At 39.5% G+C, this 23841-nt stretch overlaps 1 protein-coding gene across 1 annotated transcript in view; it reads left to right on the top strand.

Annotated features, from left to right (window-relative positions):
• DOK6 (docking protein 6) overlaps window positions 1-23841 on the top strand; it is a 243776-nt gene that overhangs the window by 155080 nt on the left and 64855 nt on the right. The window contains exon 5 of the mRNA XM_060027789.2: window positions 8637-8754. Coding sequence (XP_059883772.2) covers window positions 8637-8754 — 118 coding nt within the window. The remainder of the gene's footprint in view (window positions 1-8636; window positions 8755-23841) is intronic.

Genomic DNA, 23841 nt, shown 5'->3' on the forward strand with positions numbered 1-23841 from the left:
GAACAAGTTATTATAGCTGATAACTAAAGTGGGCCTGTGTTCCTAATGTTTCGGAACACTAAAGGAAATTTCGTCTGTAAACAAACACACAAGAACAAAGAAAATATACATTTCTGTCTGCAATAAATACACAAATGAGATGGAAATGACGAGAAGGCAATGTGTAATTTTTCTAATACGTGCTGCTGAGACACAGTGTAATAGTAAATATTTTATTTAGATCATGTTTTTTTCCCTTAAAATTTGTTGTGGATACTCTAGATGTCACTTCAAAAAAAGCATTATATCAATATATAATATTTACGTATAATATTTAATTAACTTGATTAGAATTGATAATGTATAAGGAAAATGAGTGCCCAACATTAAAAATTTCAACTGCTATGTTTAAAAAATAGGGCTTCCCTGGTGGCACAGTGGTTGAGAATCCGCCTGCCCATGCAGGGGACACGGGTTCGTGCCCCGGTCCGGGAAGATCCCACATGCCGCAGAGCGGCTGGGCCCGTGAGCCATGGCTGCTGAGCCTGCGCGTCCGGAGCCTGTGCTTCGCAATGGGAGAGTCCACAACAGTGAGAGGCCCACGTACAGCAAAAAAAATACAATTTTGTTTCTTTTATTTGTACTGCTAGAATGGAACAATAGTAAGGAAATTACAAAAAAAAATTTACTTTTAAACTGTGATAATCTTATTTATTGAGGGTCATACAATCTGCTCTTGGCAATTACAAGAATAATTTCCTTAAAAAAAAAACAAAACAGATGTCAAAAGTCAATCAAGATGACTCAGCATAAAAACATATATGACATATACACATACAACCCAAAGAATCAGACTGACTCTTCTTTGGCATAGTGCTGTAAAATAGGGAAACACTTAGGCCAATAGTGGTCAAACTAAAATCTAAGAAATTGATGTAAGCATTGCATGGAAAGATAATTAAGAATGCTTTCAAAGAATGTGAACATAGTTCACATTCTGGGATGTATTCAGTGAATGCATACACATTAGGTGGAAGCAGCATGGCATGGTGGGTAAGCAGGAAGACTCTAGGGAAAGAGGAGCAGAGCTGTGTGACCTCCTGCAAGTCGCTTACCTCCTCTGTGCCTTAGCTACCTCTTCTTAAAAGAGGAAGAAGTATCAATAATATCTACTTCAGAGTGTTAGAATGCCACCTGGTCTTTAGTAAAAGGTCAATAATTATTAGCTAATTCATAAAATGGCAAAAGAAGAACCTTTCATTTTAAATGGGTAAAATTGTATAACTACCACTAAAGTTCATCCCAGTTTTTATTATATGCAGACATTGGAAATTAATTACATAAACCTTATTATAGCCTCTAGATATTTATATATTTCAAAATCAAATGACAGCAAAAATTTTATTTATGAAATTTAATGCTTTAATATGTATTCATCATGTTCCTTATATTAAAAGGGTGTCTCTGTAAATGTATCTGCTTACAGATGATAGACAGATGATTGATAGATAGAGAATATATATTCTTAAAATCATTACTGAGTACAGGTAAGAATATACCTGTACTTAATACTTAAAGTATTTATGTAGATGTTTGTAATAATTTCTGATGTTATTCCAAAATCCAGCTTTTTTCACACTCTATGAAAGTATTTTGGTCAATACATGGTTTAAAATATATAATAATGACATCCGTTTTGTTTCAAGTTAATGAAAATGATATTCTACAAAGTCCAATTTTAAATGTCACCTAGCAACTTCCACTACATGACTATATATGAACTACATTTTATTTGTTAGTCTGGTACAAACTCAGCAAGATATCTTCTTTTTTTTTTTTTTCCATTTATCTTGAATAAAATGGAAGATTAAGTGTAAGGTGTCCCCTATGGAAAATTAAGTCAAGTCTATGAGAAGCCAATTGTCCATAAGCCTTCCAACTTCAGAGGACTGTTTGAACAAATCCAAACAGTGCCAGGCCAAGCTTGGCTGGCTAATGCTCTCCTGGGCTTCTGTTTCCATACAGTTTTCAAGTTTCATGAGCTGTTTTCCAAGACAAGTAAAACTAAATGTTCTCGACCAGGAGTGCACTGGTGTTGAGCATTTCCTTATTAAGCAGCACTGTTTTTTCTTACACTGACACACATGTCACATTAACATATTTCCCAACCACCTGTATTTTTGCAGTGCTTCTTACCTACAGTGTGTTTCCCAGCCCATTTTCTCTTGTCTCAGACAAACCAGGGCCCATGTTGACACATCCACCCGTATGAGGCGTTCTTTAACTCTCTTCATACAGAAAAGCTGTGTCTGTCTCTTCCCAGCTGATAGTACACGTATGTGCAAACATACACGCACTCTGCTCACCCGTCTCCCCTCTGTCTTCCACCCCTCCCACCTGCCCATACTGACCACCTATTCCTGACTCACGTTACTAGTTTTTCTTACTTCTATTAAGCTTTTAGACTTAGATCCAAGTAGATGCCTCTGCCTCCTTTGTGGTCCCTTTGATAGCTCATTTTGGACAAATCTCCACATCTTGACCACATGGAGCCTTGGACACCACTGGTCTAAGCCACCTCTCTGTGCAGTAGCAGCAGTAAAGGTGCAGCTGTGTCTACTGAGCACTTCAGGCATGACAAGCATTGTGCTTTTCACTCTAAAAACATCATCTTATAAAATACTTATAACAACACTTAAGGCACATTATATTAACTTTAGAGATAAGGAAAAATTGAATCTTAAAAAAAAAAAGTTTAAGTACCTTTCCTGAAGTCAGAAGGCTAGGCAGCTGTGGGGTTGGTATTTGACAACACGTCGCTGACAGCAAAGCCCATGGACTTAACTCCGTGATTTTGCCACACAGATTGTGGTGTTCTGTCTTGAACGTAGCAAAGAGGCACTCGCATTCCGGCCTTGATCCAGTGGAATAGACCCAGTTGGTGTAATTCTCACCTAACCTGCTCTTTGAATAGAGGGTTCCAATAATTTATTTTACAGTGAGTGCGGTAAAGAGGGAAGAACGTCATGGGCTCCGAGCCTCAGAAACATTACCCACTGGCTATGGCAGGATGAACAAATTATGTGACCCCTCTGAGCCTCATTTTCCTTGTCCGTAAAGTTCAGATGGCATATGTGTTGACAATTTATGTGGATATTAAATGGGATAACCTATGAAACCGGTTTGCACAGGGCCAGGCCCATAGAGAATGACTCATAAATGCTAATCTATAAATGCTGACTTTTTCCTCTCCCAATTATGTAGATTTGTGTCTTGAGTGCTAAAATGATTTTTTAAATTCTAGGCAATAATTAGGGAGAGACAGAGCAAAAGGAAAATTGATTTTTTAATTATTTTTTTCAATACTTTTTTTCTTTTTTTTGGCCGCACCACGCAGCTTACTCCCCGACCAGGGATCGAACCGGGGCCCTCAGCAGTGAAAGTGCCGAGTCCTAACCACTGGACCACCAGGGAATTCCCCAGAATTGATTTTTTTGAACCATTTTTTTTAATACATATGAATTTTATGTAGGTGAACACAAATTAGCATTAAGGTTTATCACAAGGGCCAGCAGAGTCCCAAAACAGCAAAGAGAAATTGCAAAAGGCTGTAGCATAACCTGGATAACGATTGTGGTAAAAGCGAGAAGAGGTGCTGGTAGCCTGTATGTTCACAAAAATTCTAGAAGTTGTCAGGCCCTTCCTGCTGCTTCTTGGCAGCACAGGTTCTGTCAAAGTACAAGGCTGTGTTGTCATATGTGGGGAGGAAGCTCATCTTCCCAGGAGAGATCAGCATTGGAGTCTAAAGAGCAGTGGACTCAGAAGTCAAGGGGACTGTTTTCTATTGGAGCTTCTGGAGTTAGGATTTTGCCTTGAGCAAATCCTTGAATTTTTTTTGGATTTTGATTTTCCATCTGTAAGATGAAAATGGCTGGATTCTCTAAGAAAGAGTCTAACCTCGAATTACGTGGCCAGTGTACACAGTGAGCTTGGGCTTCCTCATACCACGGCAGCCTCAGAGCAGTGTGACTCACATGGTGACTCAGAACAAGGGAGAGAAGGAGAAACGGCCATAAAGGTCTCAAAGGGCATGGCCGAAACAAACAAAATGTCACGTCTACCAGATGTTATTAATCAGAGCAGTCACCAACCAGTCCAGAAGCCCAGATGTAAAGGTCTGGAACCTAGATGCCCTATTTCTGAATGCAGGCTTTCCAAGAATTTGAAGCCATCTTCAATCCTCCACAAAAAATAATGCAGTATCTAATATTACTTATGACGAAACTTCATTTGAAAGTCATTAAACAGAATCTCTTGATGCTCAGAAAAATCACAGGACAGAGCAGAAGCACGATTCTAGTCTCATGCTTCCACTTCCTTAGAAAAGTCAGGTCATACCTCAAAGCCTCAGCCTCCTCTCATTTTAAAGAGGGATATTTCATCCCTTTCCTGTCTCCCAAAAATGTTATGAGGATTTGACTAGATAAAATAAATGATCTCTGGGCCAAATGCCAGGAAAAATGACTGAAAGAAGATAAAGGTGTCGAATATTTGAATTTGGCTGAAAATAGGGAAGTGGTGTTATTATCTATATGTTGTAAATGCCTAGGAATTTCTAGTAGACCAAGTGCAGATGAAACAAAGGAGAGATGAATGGATGATGGACAACACCACTTCTTGGAAAAGAAGCCCAGATGTGCTAAGAAAGAAGGGGAGATTACTGACCCATTTATGTGGAAGAGTGGAGGTGAAAAGACGGAGGTTAGGCTGAACCCTGGGACGGGGAGAACTTTTGCAAGTGGAGTTTTAAAATATAGCTAAAGAATGGGAAAATAAGTTAAAGAACCATAAAACAGTCAGGAAGCTTTGTGTGTCAATAAAATACCGTTTTCATTAAGTACTATTTTATAAGAGTACTTAAATATACAAGAGGAAATGGACAGAAACATGTTAATTAGTAATTCGAAATTAACACTTTCGTATTTGATAAAGTAGATTTAGTTTTTTTTGAATATATGGAGAAGGAAATTGAGTGAATAGTGTGTGTAGAGAAAGACTCTGCATTCATTGTGCATCTTTTCAAGTACCTATGAAACATTTACAAAAATTGTCATATATTAGATAAAAATAAAAAATAAACTTCAATATATAGAAACTACTCAGGCCATATTATCTGACCACAATGCATTATTAAATGAAAATTAATAAAATATGCACAAAAAAGCAATATCTCAACAAAATGTACACAAGCAATCTCCCATATAAAATAGGAAATAATACCACAATTACATAATTTAGAAAAGGATGATTTTTATTCTACTTACAAGCCATTGTGATGTGGACAAAGTGGCATTTGGAAGGAAATGCTTTCATTACTAAACAAATAAAAATGGAAATGGAAATATTCAACTTGAAAAGATTGAAAACACCAAGAAAACAAGACAGACAGAAGGTGGAAGTTAATTAGGATAAAAGCAAAGTATAAGAAAATATAAGAAAAACTGAAAAATATAAATTCTTTAAATAAATTTTAAAACCCAAGTATGTAAGTTGGAGACATGAAAGGACTTAAAAAACAAGCAAAATTCCTTTTAAGCTCCAAGAGAATTTGATGCTTTTTTAAATAAAAATGTAAACGTCAAATAATATTAGGAGCATTGAGACTCTTTGGGAAACCACGATCATAACTCTCTACTTGTACATACTAAATCCTTGGATGGAATACTGACTTAAATGTTTTTTTCTACAGTTTCTCAAAATTCTTTAATATTGGGATCTATTTGTTTTAGTATCAAAAGAGCAGAAACAACTCGAAAGCCTTTCAATGTGGATATATTGAATAAACTGGGGTGTGAGATCGTCCTTTGTCTTTGTCCAGGTGCATGTAAGTAAACAGGGCCTATGCTAGGTAGTTCAGTAGAGGGAACGGCTGCACTATTGTTTCTGGACTGGCTTTACTTTGTTTCTGCCTTCCCTCACTCGCCTAATTAGTAACCGTTTGAATCCGCCCTTTGGAACCCAGGGCATGTCTAGGGGACCGAAAGCCTTTTTCCTACAAACAAGACACGGAAAGGCTTTGGTACCCAGGAGGGCCCCACAGGGTCCTGCTTGGTTTCATAGGAACTCCTAATTTTATAAGGTGGCCGCTAGCAAACCTGCCCAGCCTTCAACGTGGAAGAAGACAGTATCTGTATTTTCCTGGTCAGGAAACAAATATGTCCTCCACCCTGGAGAAAGACACTCTCTTCCAGGCCTGTTTGCTGCACAAGCAAATAATAGTAAGGAACAAAAGTTGTCACAAGAAATGCAGAACCACGAGTGGCCCAGGAAGAATTCTTTCCTAACAACTACCTTTCAACCAAACGTTTTCAAAAGAGTTTTCTGAAGTTTAGGGAAGGGGAGGGAAGCGGGTTGCAGCAGGAAATGATCTCCTCTTTGAGATCGTACACTCATATCAGATGTTGACATCTGTATATTTACGTAAACGGGAGTGAGCAGAAGCTGCCAACCCTTGTTTATATCTTTAAGAGTCTTCTCAATATGAGGTTCTTTGCTTTGGGGTTTCCTTTCTTATCCACTGGAAGACAGCATAACTCTTATCTGTATGATGCTCAGATAAAGGTATTACCTGAATATCCATAGGGCACACTTTGGGCCAAAATCATCCTCTTGGGCTGTGGGCTTTGTGAGATGTGTAGATTTTTTTTGTTTTGTTTTTTGTTTGTTTTTGCGGTACGCGGGCCTGTCACTGCTGTGGCCTCTCCCGTTGCGGAGCACAGGCTCAGCGGCCATGGCTCACGGGCCCAGCCGCTCCGTGGCATGTGGGATCTTCCCGGATTGGGGCACGAACCCGTGTCCCCTGCATCGGCAGGCGGACTCTCAACCACTGCGCCACCAGGGAAGCCCTGAGATGTTATTAATTAGAGGATTGCCCACTGTCAGAAAGTGCACGTTTGCTCGGATTACATCAGAGAAATGTGCACCAAGGCCAAACAAAACCATTTCTGGATATTTTTTTTTAAAAACAGTGTGAATAAGTAAAAATAAATTTCTTTCTTGAAAATGCAATGTAAAGTATTTTTCTATTTGAACTAATCACGTGTCTGAGCATCACCTGATGGGATGTTGTGTGGATCTCTGTAGCTAACCTTACAGTTTATCTTTCAAATAAGAAAACATACCACACTTTTATCCCAGAACTTCTCAGGGAAAACACTTTTTCTAATATGTACAAACTCCTATTGCAGGAGCAAGGAAAAAGATCTATTTGAGGAAAGAGCCATTGGGTAAGGGTGGGAGCGGGTGTCAGGAAAAACTGTAAGACGCTGTATGTTCAGGCCACTCAGGATGGCTGCTCTCTTGCTCTCTGTCTATCCCCTGCCCTACCAGGGCCTGCTTCACCTACACCCTATGCATACGACTGACCTTCCTGCGTACTTACCCCAGGTCCCAGCTGGTGATTGTTCTTATCAAAGGGGCGGGGAGGTGCCTTCCCTCCGCTGGTTTCCCTGGTAACTAATGAGTCCACCTGACGTCAATCCCTGTATAAGTGGCAATCCCCCTCCCACAGCAAAGACTGCCGCCATATCCTGCCACATCCTGCCTGACTTGCGCCGGCACATGGTACGGTGTCACTCCAGGACCTTGCTTCAGACATGTAAGCTCCCCCATCCGTTAAACCGCTGATGTCTCTGTTGCCAGCTCCGGGCTCTTTCTTCGGTCTTGAAGCTGGGCAAGCACAGGGCTTGTAGGCTTGTGGGGTGCAGCCCAACAGACAATGAAATGGGTGAAAAAGAAATGGTATCTTGGGCTTCCCTGGTGGCGCAGTGGTAGAGAGTCCGCCTGCCGATGCAGGGGACACGGGTTTATGCCCCGGTCCGGGAAGATCCCACATGCCGCGGAGCGGCTGGGCCCGTGAGCCGTGGCCGCTGAGCCTGCGCGTCCGGAGCCTGCGCGTCCGGAGCCTGTGCTCCGCCACGGGAGAGCCCGCAACAGTGAGAGGCCCGCGTACCGAAAAAAAACAAAAAGAAATGGTATCTTGTGTTTGGCACCATTTGGGGGTATCTGTTTCTGAAAGGGCTTGCACCTCCATTTTTTGAGTTATTTTACAATTCAATAAATTGTAGAAAGCCGATAGTATCAGTAATGCAGGTAATTCTTGCTTACAGAGATGCAAATAAACGTGTCTGATGGAATGTAATTGATTATTGCTGTGGCTGTTTACAGCGTTCCTGACCAGCTAGAAGCCCTTTGAATTCTCCTTGGAATCAGTCGACCATCTTTTTGTTCCCTTCTTAATTAATGAGTGAGATGAATTGCTTACAAGTGTTCATTTCATATTTTTTAAGTCATGATTTTCCTTTTTTTAAAATGATATCTTAGGAGTTCCCTGGCAGTCCAGTGGTTAGTATTCAGAGCTTTCATTTCAGTGGCCCCAGGTTCAATCCCTGGTCGGGGAACTAAGATCCTGAAAGCCACACGGCGCACCACGCACCCCCCTCCAAAAAAACCAAAATGGTATCTTGAAACAGCAGGTAATGCAGGAATCTGTAACATTATATCATATGTCACCCACGTTTAACGCTGAACTTTTAAAAGAACACATTTCAGTTTACTATTTTAAATAAAGCTTAACACACGTTATCTTTTTCTTTTAGCTTCAGACAAGCTTGACTGAACCAATGACGTTATCCAAATCAATATCTCTTCCTCGCAGTGCATACTGGCATCACATCACTCGTCAGAACAGCGTTGGGGAAATCTACAGTTTGCAAGGCAAGTAACCGTAAAGCACCTGCTTTAGCTTCCTACAGGTGGACCACCAGCCACGCAAATTGCTTTGTATTTGCATTGCTTGCTTTTCCTCCATTTCCAGTTATCAGCTGTCACTGGCCACAGTGGGAGCTCTGAGATTTACCGTTGCTTTGCTAAAGGTACCATTTCATAGACTCATGGTAAAAATTATCCCAAAGATCACCAAGGGCTGAGGACCTGCTTTGGCACAGGAATTTGACTAAAACGTTATGCAAAACATATTATCAGAAGCTAAAAGTAGCTAATACCAGGGTCTGTTTCATGCTGTGTTTTACAAAGGATTTCTTACTTAGCATCTTGTTGCCGTAATAGGATTGAATATCAGTTCAGGAGGCTGACTTCCAGCTCTGTGATGAAATGCTGCATGAACCTACTCATAGTTTTAAGGTTTAGCCAAAGCCTTGACGTAGAAACCATATGGGAGGGTGCAGGGCAGAAGGAGACAGGTGTAAGTATTGTTGCTTCTGTATTTTTCCTAACGATAAGGCGTTGACTGACTGCTTGGCAGGTGAATCAGAGGAACAGAGAGCAAGTATTTGATCGACAGCAGCAGAACTCAGTTTCCGTGGTTTTCTTCCTATTTTTTCCCTTTTGTCCTAAATTCATAAACTTAACCTTCAGATAAAATATTCAGCTGCAAGAAACTAACAGCTGACCAAGACAGGAGGAAGCAGGACCTAGGAAAAATAAGGCTAAAAAAACACAGCTGAAAACACTCACCAAACCTTTTTTGAGCATAATAGGCTTGAACATACTAGGTACCCAATAAATACCTGGTGAAGGAATGGCCAGCATAACCTTTCAGAATATTTTTCTTTTCATACATTAACTTTTGCTCATATTAACAACACTCAATGTTTTGACAAAAAAAGAAAAAAATTTCTGTAACAAGCAAACTGAAATATTGTATTTTTAAAGCAGTATTTGCTTGCCAGAGTTTCAAAGCTAGAATAATGGGATTTGATGAGTGGGAATGAATGATTAAGGATACATTCTGCAAGGAAAAGCAGTCAGAACCACGTTAGTCACTTACAGAATTGCATTTTATATTTTAAATGAACCCTCTTATCGCCAACTTGACTACCTGTATTTAATAGATCCTTATTATCTTTTTGTATTATTTATTTGTATGAGAAAATCTTTAATGGCACAAGGATTAGAGGATTGAGAAAAGGAGGGGAACTGCTTTGACAGTTTCATTTGTCAGAAAGAGGAGACGTGCTTCCATTCTGTTTTTTTCTGTCCACAAATGCCAGTGACCACACACTAAAATGGCCCGAGTCATGATCTTATGAAGCTAATCTTGCTTGTTCCGGGGATTAGAAAAATTAGAAAATATGCCTTTAACGTAAGGTTGTTTTTATTTAAATGTAAACATATATATGTAAATATTGATAGTCAATAGAAGAAAACTAAAACTATGGAATATTTGAATAAGAGAATAAAAACAGTTAAATTTCTAAGCAAAAAGAAAGCGAGATGTTAATACAAATAGATTGGAAATGGGTTGGAACCACTGTACTGAAAACTTTGGGTTCTGACAAGGTGTCGGTTTGTAATCCCAGTAAATAAAAGACTGTGGTTTTCATGGTAACATACAGAAAACTTTTCTCCGAAGGTAGCATTAAGATTTAGACTGATAACTTCAGAAATAATGTCATGAGTACCCAACAAAAAATACCAGAATGCATTAAATTTCTGAAAACATTGCCAGAGACTTGTTGGAGGACAGTATTGATTTACACAATAAAATAGAATCAATAACTAATTAGAATTCTCTATGATTTATGTCACAAATATTAATTTCCAGTTACGGGTTTCAAATGCCTTATTGATTACGATGAACTGTTTATTTATATGATCTTGTTGGCAAGGTAAAATTTACCTTCTAACCTTCCAGGTTCTTTGGCTGGTCTAATAATTAAATTGACATTAGATTAACAGGAGAAAAACAATTTGTTATATATACACGGGAGTCCCATGAGAGCCAAAGGCAAGTCTGGCAACCGAGGCTTATATGGCATATCCTGAGCTAAGGGAAGGGACAGGGGCCTGGGGCTTCCAAGGGGAGGAAGGTGAGTCACAGGACGATAAGAAGAGCAGATGTTTGGTAATTAACTGTTTGCCCTGCCACGCTGATCGGTCATTCAGATAAAGTTATCTCTGTGTCTGAGCCAGGCCCCCTGTCGGAATTCTTTTAGGCAATTAAGTGAGAGGTTAAAGCTCTTCTGAGTCTTTTGGACCTTGACTGTCTTCAGCTCAAAATAATCCACACGCCAAAGTGGCACATTTTGGGGAGGCTCATTCCGAACCCCTTCAGTCTCAATGTCGCATTCTTCTTTGGTCGTTAGTTGTTGTTTTTATGTAACAAAAAATATGCATTGATTAGGGTCATTGCTGTAAGTCAGATAAATATAGAATATACTCGATGTAGAGCACACTCCACTCTACTGTGCATTTATTTTTGTGTTGCATACTTCTTAGAGCGATACATTTTGCCATTTTCTATACCCCTCATATTATGGTTATATCATAGAGATAGAGATACAGATAGATAAATAGATTGTAGGTAGGTAGACGATATATAGGTCAATATAGATATAAATTTGTTAGTGATACTTTGACAATGATTTATTTTGTTCTCCTTTTGTTCTGCTGAGAGAGGTGGAGGGGCAGAGCCTTTGACCATGGTTTTTACTGGGGTGTAATCTCCTCAGGCTCTGCCCTCATGGAATTAGGGCAGAATAAAACCACTGAATCAAGAAAAATCAAAATAGAAACAACCTCATCACCCCTTCACGCACAGGTGCATTTTTTTCACTAAACTACATTTAAAAGTGGTTATTTTGCATCTCCCTCCCTCAGTTGTGCTCCTTGAAGTGGCATCACCTCTTCTTTACAAAGAGGAGAACATAGTCAAGCAACTATCATCCTTGATCTTCCAGAGTCAAAGGAAAACTCTGGCGTTGGTGGGTGATACATCATCAAGTAAACTGCAGGTAGCAGTGAGGAATAAAAATCCGCCGTTAGAATTTTTTCACCATACTGTTAACATTCTAACTGTGAAGCTGAGATCAATATGAATTAAATTCAACAGGCTTTCATTCAGAAGGTAAAGGGGGGAAAGTTTTATATGCTTAGAGTTTAATAGATTGGAATTCATTAATAAGCAGCACACGTAGTGGAACGGAAAAAAAACTCCTGGTGTTCAAACAAATCCATTACATATAAAGACTTACCCATAACTGCATTGCCGGCCACCCTCAAAACTGCACTCTACGTGGTTTTACTGTATTCACTTCTGTCATCCAGTCTATAACCATAGAGGCAATATACACTGTAAAAGACTGACGTATCAATACTGACATCCTGCGTTTTGTTTGCTCTAATGTTTGGAAGAAAGGTGCAATAGCAGATCTCTCCATGGTACTCCCAGAACAGCGCTCTGAGAGTATGAGCTGTTATGGTTTCCCCAGTGTGCTCTAGCTCTCTGGAGTCAAAAAGATTGAGAAACAGAATGATTCCTCTTTAACAAGTACACACTAGCTAAGTACGAGGCCGCTGCTGTTAAAATCTCTATCCCTAAATGGCTGCAATGGGTTATGTCACCTCTTCCTGGAGAAGTCGTTAATAAAGACTTTTCCTTTTCTTGATTCTTACCAGGTAATCGGGATGATTGATTTGTATTAGAAAGTAATTTTTTATTTATGTCTCTCTAACTTCTGCATTTATGAAAAACATTTGTGTCAAAACACATTCTAGGGCTTCCCTGGTGGCGCAGTGGTTGAGAGTCTGCCTGCCGATGCAGGGGACACGGGTTCGTGCCCCGGTCCGCATGAGCGGAGCGGCTGGGCCCGTGAGCCATGGCCGCTGAGCCTGCGCGTCTGGAGCCTGTGCTCTGCAACAGGAGAGGCCACAACAGTGAGAGGCCCGCATACCGCAAAACAAACAAACAAACAAACACATTCTAGAGATGTTATCTCTAGACTCAGGGAAACATAAACTGTTAAAGGGAAGGAAACATGATCTTGAACTCTTGACTCGAAAGTGAATGCTCAAAACACATCATTTGTTTTACTAGTGATAGAACTGTGATTTTAGTTCTAAGGCCTTCAGCAGAAGAAGTGTTGGGAGGATGAGGAAAGCAGGAGACAGAAAGAAAGAAGGGGGGGGGAGGGAGGGAGGAAGGGGAAAGAAAGAAAAGAAAAGAAAGAAAAAGACCACTCAACAGCGAATAAATCGAGAGGCAATTTCAGTAGAGAAGGATGGACTTTATTCAGAAAAGCTGGCAATCTGGGGAGATGGTGGACTCATGTCCAGAGACCAGTTCCCAAGGTTCTGCTCAGCCATGACAGCTTTTAAAGGGAAAAAGGGGAAACCATCTCAGTTAATCATTAAGGCAGGAGGTCAGATTCTTCATCATTTTTCCGCTGTGTGCAGGCCTGCTGACTCCTTCCCATCTTCCTTGGGATGCGTCTTGCCCACGGGGTCTACCTGCCCCCGCAGGGTCCACCCGCAAATTTGCTAAGGGGAAGAAGCTAGGGGTAGAGAGTCAGTCATTCTTTAACTACTTAATTCTTCATTCTTACTCGTTCTCATCCAGGAAAGGGACCAACAGGTTAGGTAAGGTGTTGTGTATATTTAGAAAAGCAGAAACCAGGAGCTATGTTACATGTTGCCTGATCTCATCTTTATGACTAGGGTCTAAGGAAAACAGGGAAGAAGAAACAGAAAAGGGGCAAAGGAGCTGCTTACAGTAAGGAGGTCAGAGTTTTTCTTACTTAAGGCTCTCACCTTGACTTTTAATTGCCATTCTACTTATTTAGATGATGGACTATAGAGCAGGGTCTTTAAAGTGGGATTTGTGAAGATGACAAGAGCATTTATTAAAGATAAATCAAACTAGTAAAGACCATGGGTGGTACCAAAGCTCGCTCACGGGAGGCACTTGTGAGTCTTCAGTGAACTCAAAAATGTATTAGAAAATGCATTATAAAGGATACAAGGAGGGGATGGCGTCGAGACCACTCTTCTCTCTGAGGACAGTTCTCAACCAGTGTCGCGAAAGGAACCACGTCCACTCCACTGTCCCAGCAGCCCTTCTCTGTGCACAGGCTCAGGCCTTTGTTGGCGTGTCTGTTCCTTGCTTCAGGATTGTTGTTAGTGAACACAGACACTTGCTGCTGCCGGTCTTTCCTTTGGTAGCACAGGAGATACTGTGAGATGCTGGGTTTCTGCCTCTCCACCTGATGCTTCCATCCGGGATGAGCTCTTCCACAAGCTACAGTGATGAGAAGGGGGCATCGAGAATGTGAGCTAGAAATGATCCCCATGCGCCGCCTTATGAGACTGTGTGTTATCCTTAAACTTTCCCTGATACATTTAATTACTATTTTTTACACAAATCTCCATGGGATAGGCTGGGACTCGTTTTTGAACAGCCTGAACAACTTCGCTCTCGGAATTAAGGACGATTGGGGGTGCCGTTTGTAAAGGTGACAACTTTTGGAGTTCTGCTTTCATTAAACTGATTAATATTCAGATGCCAGCTCTGAACTGTCTGCTCCCTCCGCCCGTGGTACATCTGTAATTAGCTCCAGACCCCCGGTGTCAGCACAGCAGCCAACCTGATTACACAGAAGGCATGTTATGTTCACCAAAAGGGCATCTGCTGCTCCAATTTCTCAGAAGGACAGGATGCAAACAGGCAATTAGAATTAGAGATAACCTTTGGAAAACGGTAAATAGAGTTCTGGCGGAGATGAAGGAGGTAAATCAAAGGATTTACTCACTCTTTGCTCAGCTCTGACCCTCTGTCCTTCTTTACTGCCTGTTTAATTTCAAGTTCGCATGGTTTTCAAATTGCTTCCATTGAGATCTTCTGTTTAAATTTTCATGATATGATGTTTTCCAAATTGCAAAGTTAATAAAAGCCTCCTGTAGCAAGTAACACACACACACAGAGAGAAATCTGCACCAGTGGTAAAAAGGAGCTTGCACGTGTTCACGCTCCCATCTTGCCAGGATTTGATCTACATGTTGTCAGGTGAATCAGTCACTGTGGGTCCACAGCAGCCAATACATCCCACGTTGTCCATAAGGCCCGACCCTGCTTCTGGCGATTCGGCAACAAACCTGAAAACATGAGCCGGTTTTTAGAATCAACACTTTGTGTCTATCAAACCTTCTCTATGAACATGTACTGCATATCCGTACCTTATGAAGGGGAAGTCAAAGGTAGAAAGTGCCTCCCTGGATATCAGTTTTCAGAGAGGAATGAAACAGTTGCTTCCCCAAGATAGACACCAAAAAGACGCTCCAAATATTCTCAGTGTGAAATGTCCCTCATACCCCACAGTTATCATCCATCAGTCCCTCTACCAAGCTCCCAGACATTTAGGTATAGCTTTAATATATCAATCTATTTGTTTATAAACCTGTTTCTTCTACTAGGTTCTGAGGTAGCAACTTTTGTTTTATGGTGAATCTACATTTTCTTTTTCCATTTTTTTTAATGTTTGAATTTTATTTTTTTACACAGCAGGTTCTTATTAGTCATCCATTTTATTCACATCAGTGTATACATGTCAATCCCAATCTCCCAATTCATCACACCACCACCACCACCTCCTGCCGCTTTCCCCCTTGGTGTCCATACGTTTGTTCTCTATATCTGTGTCTCAGCTTCTGCCCTGCAAACCAGTTCATCTGTACCATTTTTCTAGGTTCCACATATATGGGTTAATATACGATATTTGTTTTTCTGACTTACTTCACTCTCTATGACAGTCTCTAGATTCATCAACGTCTCTGCAAATGACTCAATTTCATTCCTTTTTATGGCTGAGTAATATTCCATTGTATATATGTACCACAACTTCTTTATCCGTTCGTCTGTTGATGGGCATTTAGGTTGCCTTCATGACCTGGCTGTTGTAAATAGTGCTGCAATGAACATTGGGGTGCATGTGTCTTTTTGAATTATGGTTTTCTCTGGGTATATGTGCAGTAGTGGGATTGCTGGATCATATGGTAATTCTATTTTTAGTTTTTTAAGGACCCTCCATACTGTTCTCCACAGTGGCTATATCAATTTACATTCCCAGCAACAGTGCAAGAGGGTTCCCTTTTCTCCACACCCTCTCCAGCATGTGTTGTTTGTAGATTTTCTGATGAAGCCTTTTCTGACTGGTGTGAGGTCAAATACCTCATTGTAGTTTTGATTTGCATTTCTCTAATAATTAGTGATCTTGAGTAGCTTTTCATGTGCTTCTTGGCCATGTGTATGTCTTCTTTGGAGAAATGTCTATTTAGGTCTTCTCCCCATTTTTGGATTGGGTTGCTTGATATTTTAATACTGAGCTGCATGAGCTGATTCTATATTTTGGAGATTAATCCTTTGTTGATTCATTTGCAAATATTTTCCCCCATTCTGAGGGTTGTCTTCTCATCTTCTTAGTAGTTTCCTTTGCTTTGCAAAACATTTTAAGTTTCATTAGGTCCCATTTGTTTATTTTTGTTTTTGTTTCCATTACTCTAGGAGGTGGATCAAAAAAGATCTTGCTGTGATTTATGTCATACAGTGTTCTGCCTATGTTTTCCTCTAAGAGTTTTATAGTGTCTGGTCTTATATTTAGGTCTCTAATCCCTTTTGAGTTTATTTTTGTGTATGGTGTTAGGGAGTGTTCTAATTTCATTCTTTTACATGTAGCTATACAGTTTTGCCAGCACCACTTATTGAAGAGACTGTCTTTTCTTCACTGTATATCCTTGCCTCCTTTGATATAAATCAGTTGACCATAGGTGTGTGGGTTTATCTCTGAGCTTTCTCTCCTGTTCCACTGATCTATATTTCTTTTTTGTGCCAGTACCATATTGTCTTGATTACTGTAGCTTTGTAGTATCGTCTGAAGTCAGGGAGCCTGATTCCACCAGCTCCATTTTTCTTTCTCAAGACTGCTTTGGCTACTCGGGGTCTTTTATGTTTCCATACAAATTGTGAAATTTTTTGTTCTAATTCTGTGAAGAATGCCATTGGTAGTTTGATGGGGAATGCACTGAATCTGTAGATTGCTTTGGGTAGTATAGTCATTTTCACAATGTTGATTCTTCCAATCCAAGAACATGGTATTTCTCTCCATCAGTTGGTATCATCTTTAATTTCTTTCATGGGAGTGTTTCCTTAATTTCTCTTTCAGATTTTTCATCATTAGTATATAGGAATGCAAGAGATTTCTGTGCATTAATTTTGTATCCTGCAACTTTACCAAATTCATTGATTAGCTCTAGTGGTTTTCTGGTGGCACCTTTAGGAGTCTCTACGTATAGTATCATGTCATCTGCAAACAGTGACAGTTTTATTTCTTCTTTTCCAATTTGTATTCGTTTTATTTCTTTCTCTTCTATGATTGCCATGGCTAGGACTTCCAAAACTATGTTGAATAATGGTGGTGAGAGTGGACATCCTTGTCTTGTTCCTGATCTTAGAGGAAATGCTTTCAGGTTTTCACCATTGAGAATGATGTTTGCTGTGGGTTTCTTGTATGTAACCTTTATTATGTTGAGGTAGGTGTCCCTCTATGCCCACTTTCTGGAGAGGTTTTATCATAAATGGGTGTTGAATTTTGTCAGAAGCTTTTTCTGCATCTATTGAGATGATCATATGGTTTTTCTTCTTCAATTTGTTAATATGGGGTATCACATTGATTGATTTGCATATATTGAAGAATCCTTGCATCCCTGGGATAAATCCCACTTGATCATGGTGTATGATCCTTTTAATGTGCTGTTGGATTCTGTTTGCTAGTATTTTGTTGAGGATTTTTGCAACTATATTCATCAGTGATATTGGTGTGTTATTTTATTTTTTTGTAGTATCTTCGTCTGGTTTTGGTATCAGGGTGATGGTGGCCTCATAGAATGAGTTTGGGAGTGTTCCTTCGTCTGCAATTTTTGGAAGAGTTTGAGAAGGATGAGTGTTAGCTCTTCTCTAAATGTTTGATAGAATTCACCTGTGAAACCATCTGGTCCTGGACTTTTGTTTGTTGGAAGATTTTTAATCACAGTTTCAATTTCGTTACTTGTGATTGTTCTGTTCATATTTTCTATTTCTTCCTGGTGCAGTCTTGGAAGGTTATACCTTTCTAAGAATTTGTCCATTTCTTCCAGGTTGTCCATTTTATTGGCATAGGGTTGCTTGTAGTAGTCTCTCAGGATGCCTTTTATTTCTGCGGTGTCTGTTGTAACTTCTTCTTTTTCATTTCCAATTTTATTGATTTGAGTCCTCTCCCTCTTTTTCTTGATAAGTCTGGCTAATGGTTTATCAATTTTATCTTCTCAAAGGACCAGCTTTTAATTCTTTTTTTTTAACATCTTTATTGGAGTATAATTGCTTTACAATGGTGTGTTAGTTTCTGCTTTATAACAAAGTGAATCAGTCATACATAAACATATGTTCCCATATGTCTTCCCTCTTGCGTCTCCCTCCCTCTCACCCTCCCTATCCCACCCCTCCAGGCTGTCACAAAGCACCAAGCCAATATCCCTGTGCCATGCGGCTGCTTCCCACTAGCTATCTACCTTACTACGTTTGTTAGTGTGTATATGTCCATGACTCTGTCTCGCCCTGTCACAGCTCACCCTTCCCCTTCCCCATAACCTCAAGTCCGTTCTCTAGGAGGTCTGCATCTTTATTCCTGCCTCACCCCTAGGTTCTTCATGACATTTTTTTTTTCTTAAATTCCATATATATGTGTTAGCATACGGTATTTGTCTCTTTCTTTCTGACTTACTTCACTCTGTATGACAGACTCTAGGTCTATCCACCTCATTACAAATAGCTCAATTTCATTTCTTTTTATGGCTGAGTAATATTCCATTGTATATATGTGCCACATCTTCTTTATCCATTCATCCTATGATGGGCACTTAGGTTGCTTCCATCTCCGGGCTATTGTAAATAGAGCTGCAATGAACATTTTAGTACATGACTCTTTTTGAATTTTGGTTTTCTCAGGGTATATGCCCAGTAGTGGGATTGCTGGGTCATATGGTAGTTCTATCTGTAGTTTTTTAAGGAACCTCCATACTGTTCTCCATAGTGGCTGAACCAATTCACATTCCCACCAGCAGTGCAAGAGGGTTCCCTTTTCTCCACACCCTCTCCAGCATTTATTGTTTCTAGATTTTTTGATGATGGCCATTCTGACTGGTGTGAGATGATATCTCATTGTAGTTTTGATTTGCATTTCTCTAATGATTAATGATGTTGAGCATTCATTCACGTGTTTGTTGGCAGTCTGTATATCTTCTTTGGAGAAATGTCTATTTAGGTCTTCTGCCCATTTTTGGATTGGGTTGTTTGTTTTTTTGTTATTGAGCTGCATGAGCTGCTTGTAAATTTTGGAGATTAATCCTCTGTCGGTTGCTTCATTTGCAAATATTTTCTCCCATTCTGAGGGTTGTCTTTTCGTCTTGTTTATGGTTTCCTTTGCTGTGCAAAAGCATTTAAGTTTCATTAGGTCCCATTTGTTTATTTTTGTTTTTATTTCCATTACTCTCGGAGGTGGGTCAGAAAGGATCTTGCTGTGATTTATGTCATAGAGTGTTCTGCCTATGTTTTCCTCTAAGAGTTTGATAGTTTCTGGCCTTACATTTAGGTCTTTAATCCATTTTGAGCTTATTTTTGTGTATGGTGTTAGGGAGTGATCTAATCTCATACTTTTACATGTACCTGTCCAGTTTTCCCAGCACCACTTATTGAAGAGGCTGTCCTTTCTCCACTATACATTCCTGCCACCTTTATCAAAGATAAGGTGTCCATATGTGCGTGGGTTTATCTCTGGGCTTTCTATCCTGTTCCATTGATCTATCTTTCTGTTTTTGTGCCAGTACCATACCGTCTTGATAACTGTAGCTTTGTAATATAGTCTGAAGTCAGGGAGCCTGATTCCTCCAGTTCCTTTTTTCGTTCTCAAGATTGCTTTGGTTATTCGGGGTCTTTTGTGTTTCCATACAAATTGCAAAATTTTTTGTTCTAGTTCTGTGAAAAATGCCAGTGGTAGTTTGATAGGGATTGCATTGAATCTGTAGATTGCTTTGGGTAGTAGAGTCATTTTCACAATGTTGATTCTTCCAATCCAAGAACATGGTATATCTCTCCATCTATTTGTATCATCTTTAATTTCTTTCATCAGTGTCTTATAATTTTCTGCATACAGGTCTTTTGTCTCCTTAGGTAGGTTTATTCCTAGGTATTTTATTCTTTTTGTTGCAATGGTAAATGGGAGTGTTTTCTTGATTTCACTTTCAGATTTTTCATCATTAGTATATAGGAATGCCAGAGATTTCTGTGCATTAATTTTCTATCCTGCCACTTTACCAAATTCATTGATTAGCTCTAGTAGTTTTCTGGTAGCATCTTTAGGATTCTGTATGTATAGGATCATGTCATCTGCAAACAGTGACAGCTTTACTTCTTCTTTTCCGATTTGGATTCCTTTTATTTCCTTTTCTTCTCTGATTGCTGTGGCTAAAACTTCCAAAACTATGTTGAGTAAGAGTGGTGAGAGTGGACAACCTTGTCTTGTTCCTGATCTTAGTGGAAATGCTTTCAGTTTTTCACCATTGAGGATGATGTTTGCTGTGGGCTTGTCATATATGGCCTTTATTATGTTGAGGAAAGTTCCCTCTATGCCTACTTTCTGCAGGGTTTTTATCATAAATGGGTGTTGAATTTTGTCAAAAGCTTTCTCTGCATCTATTGAGATGATCATATGGTTTTTCTCCTTCAATTTGTTAATATGGTTTATCACATTGATAGATTTGCGTATATTGAAGAATCCTTGCATTCCTGGAATAAACCCCACTTGATCATGGTGTATGATCCTTTTAATGTGCTGTTGGATTCTGTTTGCTAGTATTTTGTTGAGGATTTTTGCATCTATGTTCATCAGTGATATTGGCCTGTAGTTTTCTTTCTTTGTGACATCCTTGTCTGGTTTTGGTATCAAGGTGATGGTGGCCTCGTAGAAGGAGTTTGGGAGTGTTCCTCCCTCTGCTATCTTTTGGAAGAGTTTGAGAAGGATAGGTGTTAGCTCTTCTCTAAATGTTTGATAGAACTCGCCTGTGAAGCCATCTGTTCCTGGGCTTTTGTTTGTTGGAAGATTTTTAATCACAGTTTCAATTTCAGTGCTTGTGATTGGTCTGTTCATATTTTCTATTTCTTCCTGATTCAGTCTTGGCACGTTGTGCATTTCTAAGAATTTGTCCATTTCTTCCAGATTGTCCATTTTATTGGCATAGAGTTGCTTGTAGTAATCTCTCATGATCTCTTTTATCTCTGCAGTGTCAGTTGTTACCTCTCCTTTTTCATTTCTAATTCTATTGATTTGAGTCTTCTCCCTTTTTTTCTTGATGAGTCTGGCTAGTGGTTTATCTATTTTGTTTATCTTCTCAAAGAACCAGCTTTTAGTTTTATTGATCTTTGCTATTGTTTCCTTCATTTCTTTTTCATTTATTTCTGATCTGATTTTTATGATTTCTTTCCTTCTGCTAGATTTGGGGTTTTTTTGTTCTTCTTTCTCTAATTGCTTGAGGTGCAAGGTTAGGTTGTTTATTCGAGATGTTTCCTGCTTCTTAAGGTGGGCTTGTATTGCTATAAACTTCCCCCTTAGAAATGCTTTTGCTGCATCCCATAGGTTTTGGGTCATTGTGTCTCCATTGTCATTTGTTTCTAGGTATGTTTTTATTTCCTCTTTGATTTCTTCAGTGATCACTTCATTACTAAGTAGTGTATTGTTTAGCCTCCATGTGTTTGTATTTTTTACAGATATTTTCCTGTAATTGATATCTAGTCTAATGGCGTTGTGGTCAGAAAAGATACTTGAAACAATTTCAATTTTCTTAAATTTACCAAGGCTTGATTTGTGACCCAAGATATGATCTATCCTGGAGAATGTTCCATGAGCACTTGAGAAAAATGTGTATTCTGTTGTTTTTGGATGGAATGTCCTATAAATATCAATTAAGTCCATCTTGTTTAATGTATCATTTAAAGCTTGTGTTTCCTTATTTATTTTCATTTTGGATGATCTGTCCATGGGTGAAAGTGGGGTGTTTAAGTCTCCTACTATGAATGTGTTACTGTTGATTTCCCCTTTTATGGCTGTTAGTATTTGCCTTATGTATTGAGGTGCTCCTGTGTTGGGTGCATAAATGTTTACAATTGTTATATCTTCTTCTTGGATCGATCCCTTGATCATTATGTAGTGTCCTTCTTTGTCTCTTTTAATAGTCCTTATTTTAAAGTCTATTTTGTCTGATATGAGAATTGCTACTCCAGCTTTCTTTTGGTTTCCATTTTCATGGAATATCTTTTTCCATCCCCTTACTTTCAGTCTGTATGTGTCTCTAGGTCTGAAGTGGGTCTCTTGTAGACAGCATATATAAGGGTCTTGTTTTTGTATCCATTCAGCTAATCTGTATCTTTTGGTTGGAGCATTTAGTCCATTTACATTTAAGGTAATTATTGATATGTATGTTCCTATTCCCATTTTCTAAATTGTTTTGGGTTCGTTATTATAGGTCTTTTCCTTCTCTTGTGTTTCTTGCCTAGAGAAGATCCTTTAGCATTTGTTGTAAAGCTGGTTTGGTGGTGCTGAACTCTCTCAGCTTTTGCTTGTCTGTAAAGGTTTTAATTTCTCCATCAAATCTGAATGAGATCCTTGCTGGGTAGAGTAGTCTTGGCTGCAGGTTTTTCTCCTTCATCACTTTCAGTATGTCCTGCCACTCCCTTCTGGCTTGTAGGGTTTCTGCTGAGAGATCAGCTGTTAACCTTATGGGGATTCCCTTGTGTGTTATTTGTTGTTTTTCCCTTGCTGCTTTTAATATGCTTTCTTTGTATTTAATTTTTGACAGTTTGATTAATATGTGTCTTGGCATATTTCTCCTTGGATTTATCCTGTATGGGACTCTCTGTACTTCCTGGACTTGATTAACTATTTCCTTTCCCATATTAGGAAAGTTTTCAACTATAATCTCTTCAAATATTTTCTCAGTCCCTTTCTTTTTCTCTTCTTCTTCTGGAACCCCTATAATTCGAATGTTGGTGCATTTAATGTTGTCCCAGAGGTCTCTGAGACTGTCCTCAGTTCTTTTCATTCTTTTTTCTTTATTCTGCTCTGCAGTAGTTATTTCCACTATTTTATCTTCCAGGTCACTTATCCGTTCTTCTGCCTCAGTTATTCTGCTATTGATCCCATCTAGAGTACTTTTAATTTCATTTATTGTGTTCATCGTTGCTTGTTTCATCTTTATTTCTTCTAGGTCCTTGTTAACTGTTTCTTGCATTTTGTCCATTCTATTTCCAAGATTTTGGATCATCCTTACTATCATTATTCTGAATTCTTTTTCAGGTAGACTGCCTATTTCCTCTTCATTTGTTAGGTCTGGTGCATTTTTATCTTGCTCCTTTATCTGCTGTGTGTTTTTCTGTCTTCTCATTTTGCTTATCTTACTGTGTTTGGGGTCTCCTTTTTGCAGACTGCAGGTTCGTAGTTCCCGCTGTTTTTGATGTCTGTCTCCAGTGGCTAAGGTTGGTTCAGTGGGTTGTGTAGGCTTCCTGGTGGAGGGGACTAGTGCCTGTGTTGTGGTGGATGAGGCTGGATCTTGTTTCTCTAGTGGGCAGGTTCACGTCTGGTGGTGTGTTTTGGGGTGTCTGTGGCCTTATTATGATTTTAGGCAGCCTCTCTGCTAATGGGTGGGGTTGTGTTCCTGTTTTGCTAGTTGTTTGGCGTAGGTTGTCCAGCACTGTGGCTTGCTGGTCGTTGAGTGAAGCTGGGTGCTGGTGTTAAGATGGAGGTCTCTGGGAGATTTTCGCCGTTTGATATTATGTGGAGCTGGGAGGTCTCTTGTGGACCAGTGTCCTGAAGTTGGCCCTCCTACCTCAGAGGGAGAGCCCTGACTCCTGGCTGGAGCACCAAGAGCCTTTCATCCACATGGCTCAGAATAAAAGGGATAAAAAGTAGAGGGAATTAGTAGAAGTATGAG

The sequence above is a fragment of the Delphinus delphis genome, chromosome 13, assembly GCF_949987515.2.
Source record: "Delphinus delphis chromosome 13, mDelDel1.2, whole genome shotgun sequence".
In the NCBI taxonomy this organism is placed as follows: domain Eukaryota; kingdom Metazoa; phylum Chordata; class Mammalia; order Artiodactyla; family Delphinidae; genus Delphinus; species Delphinus delphis.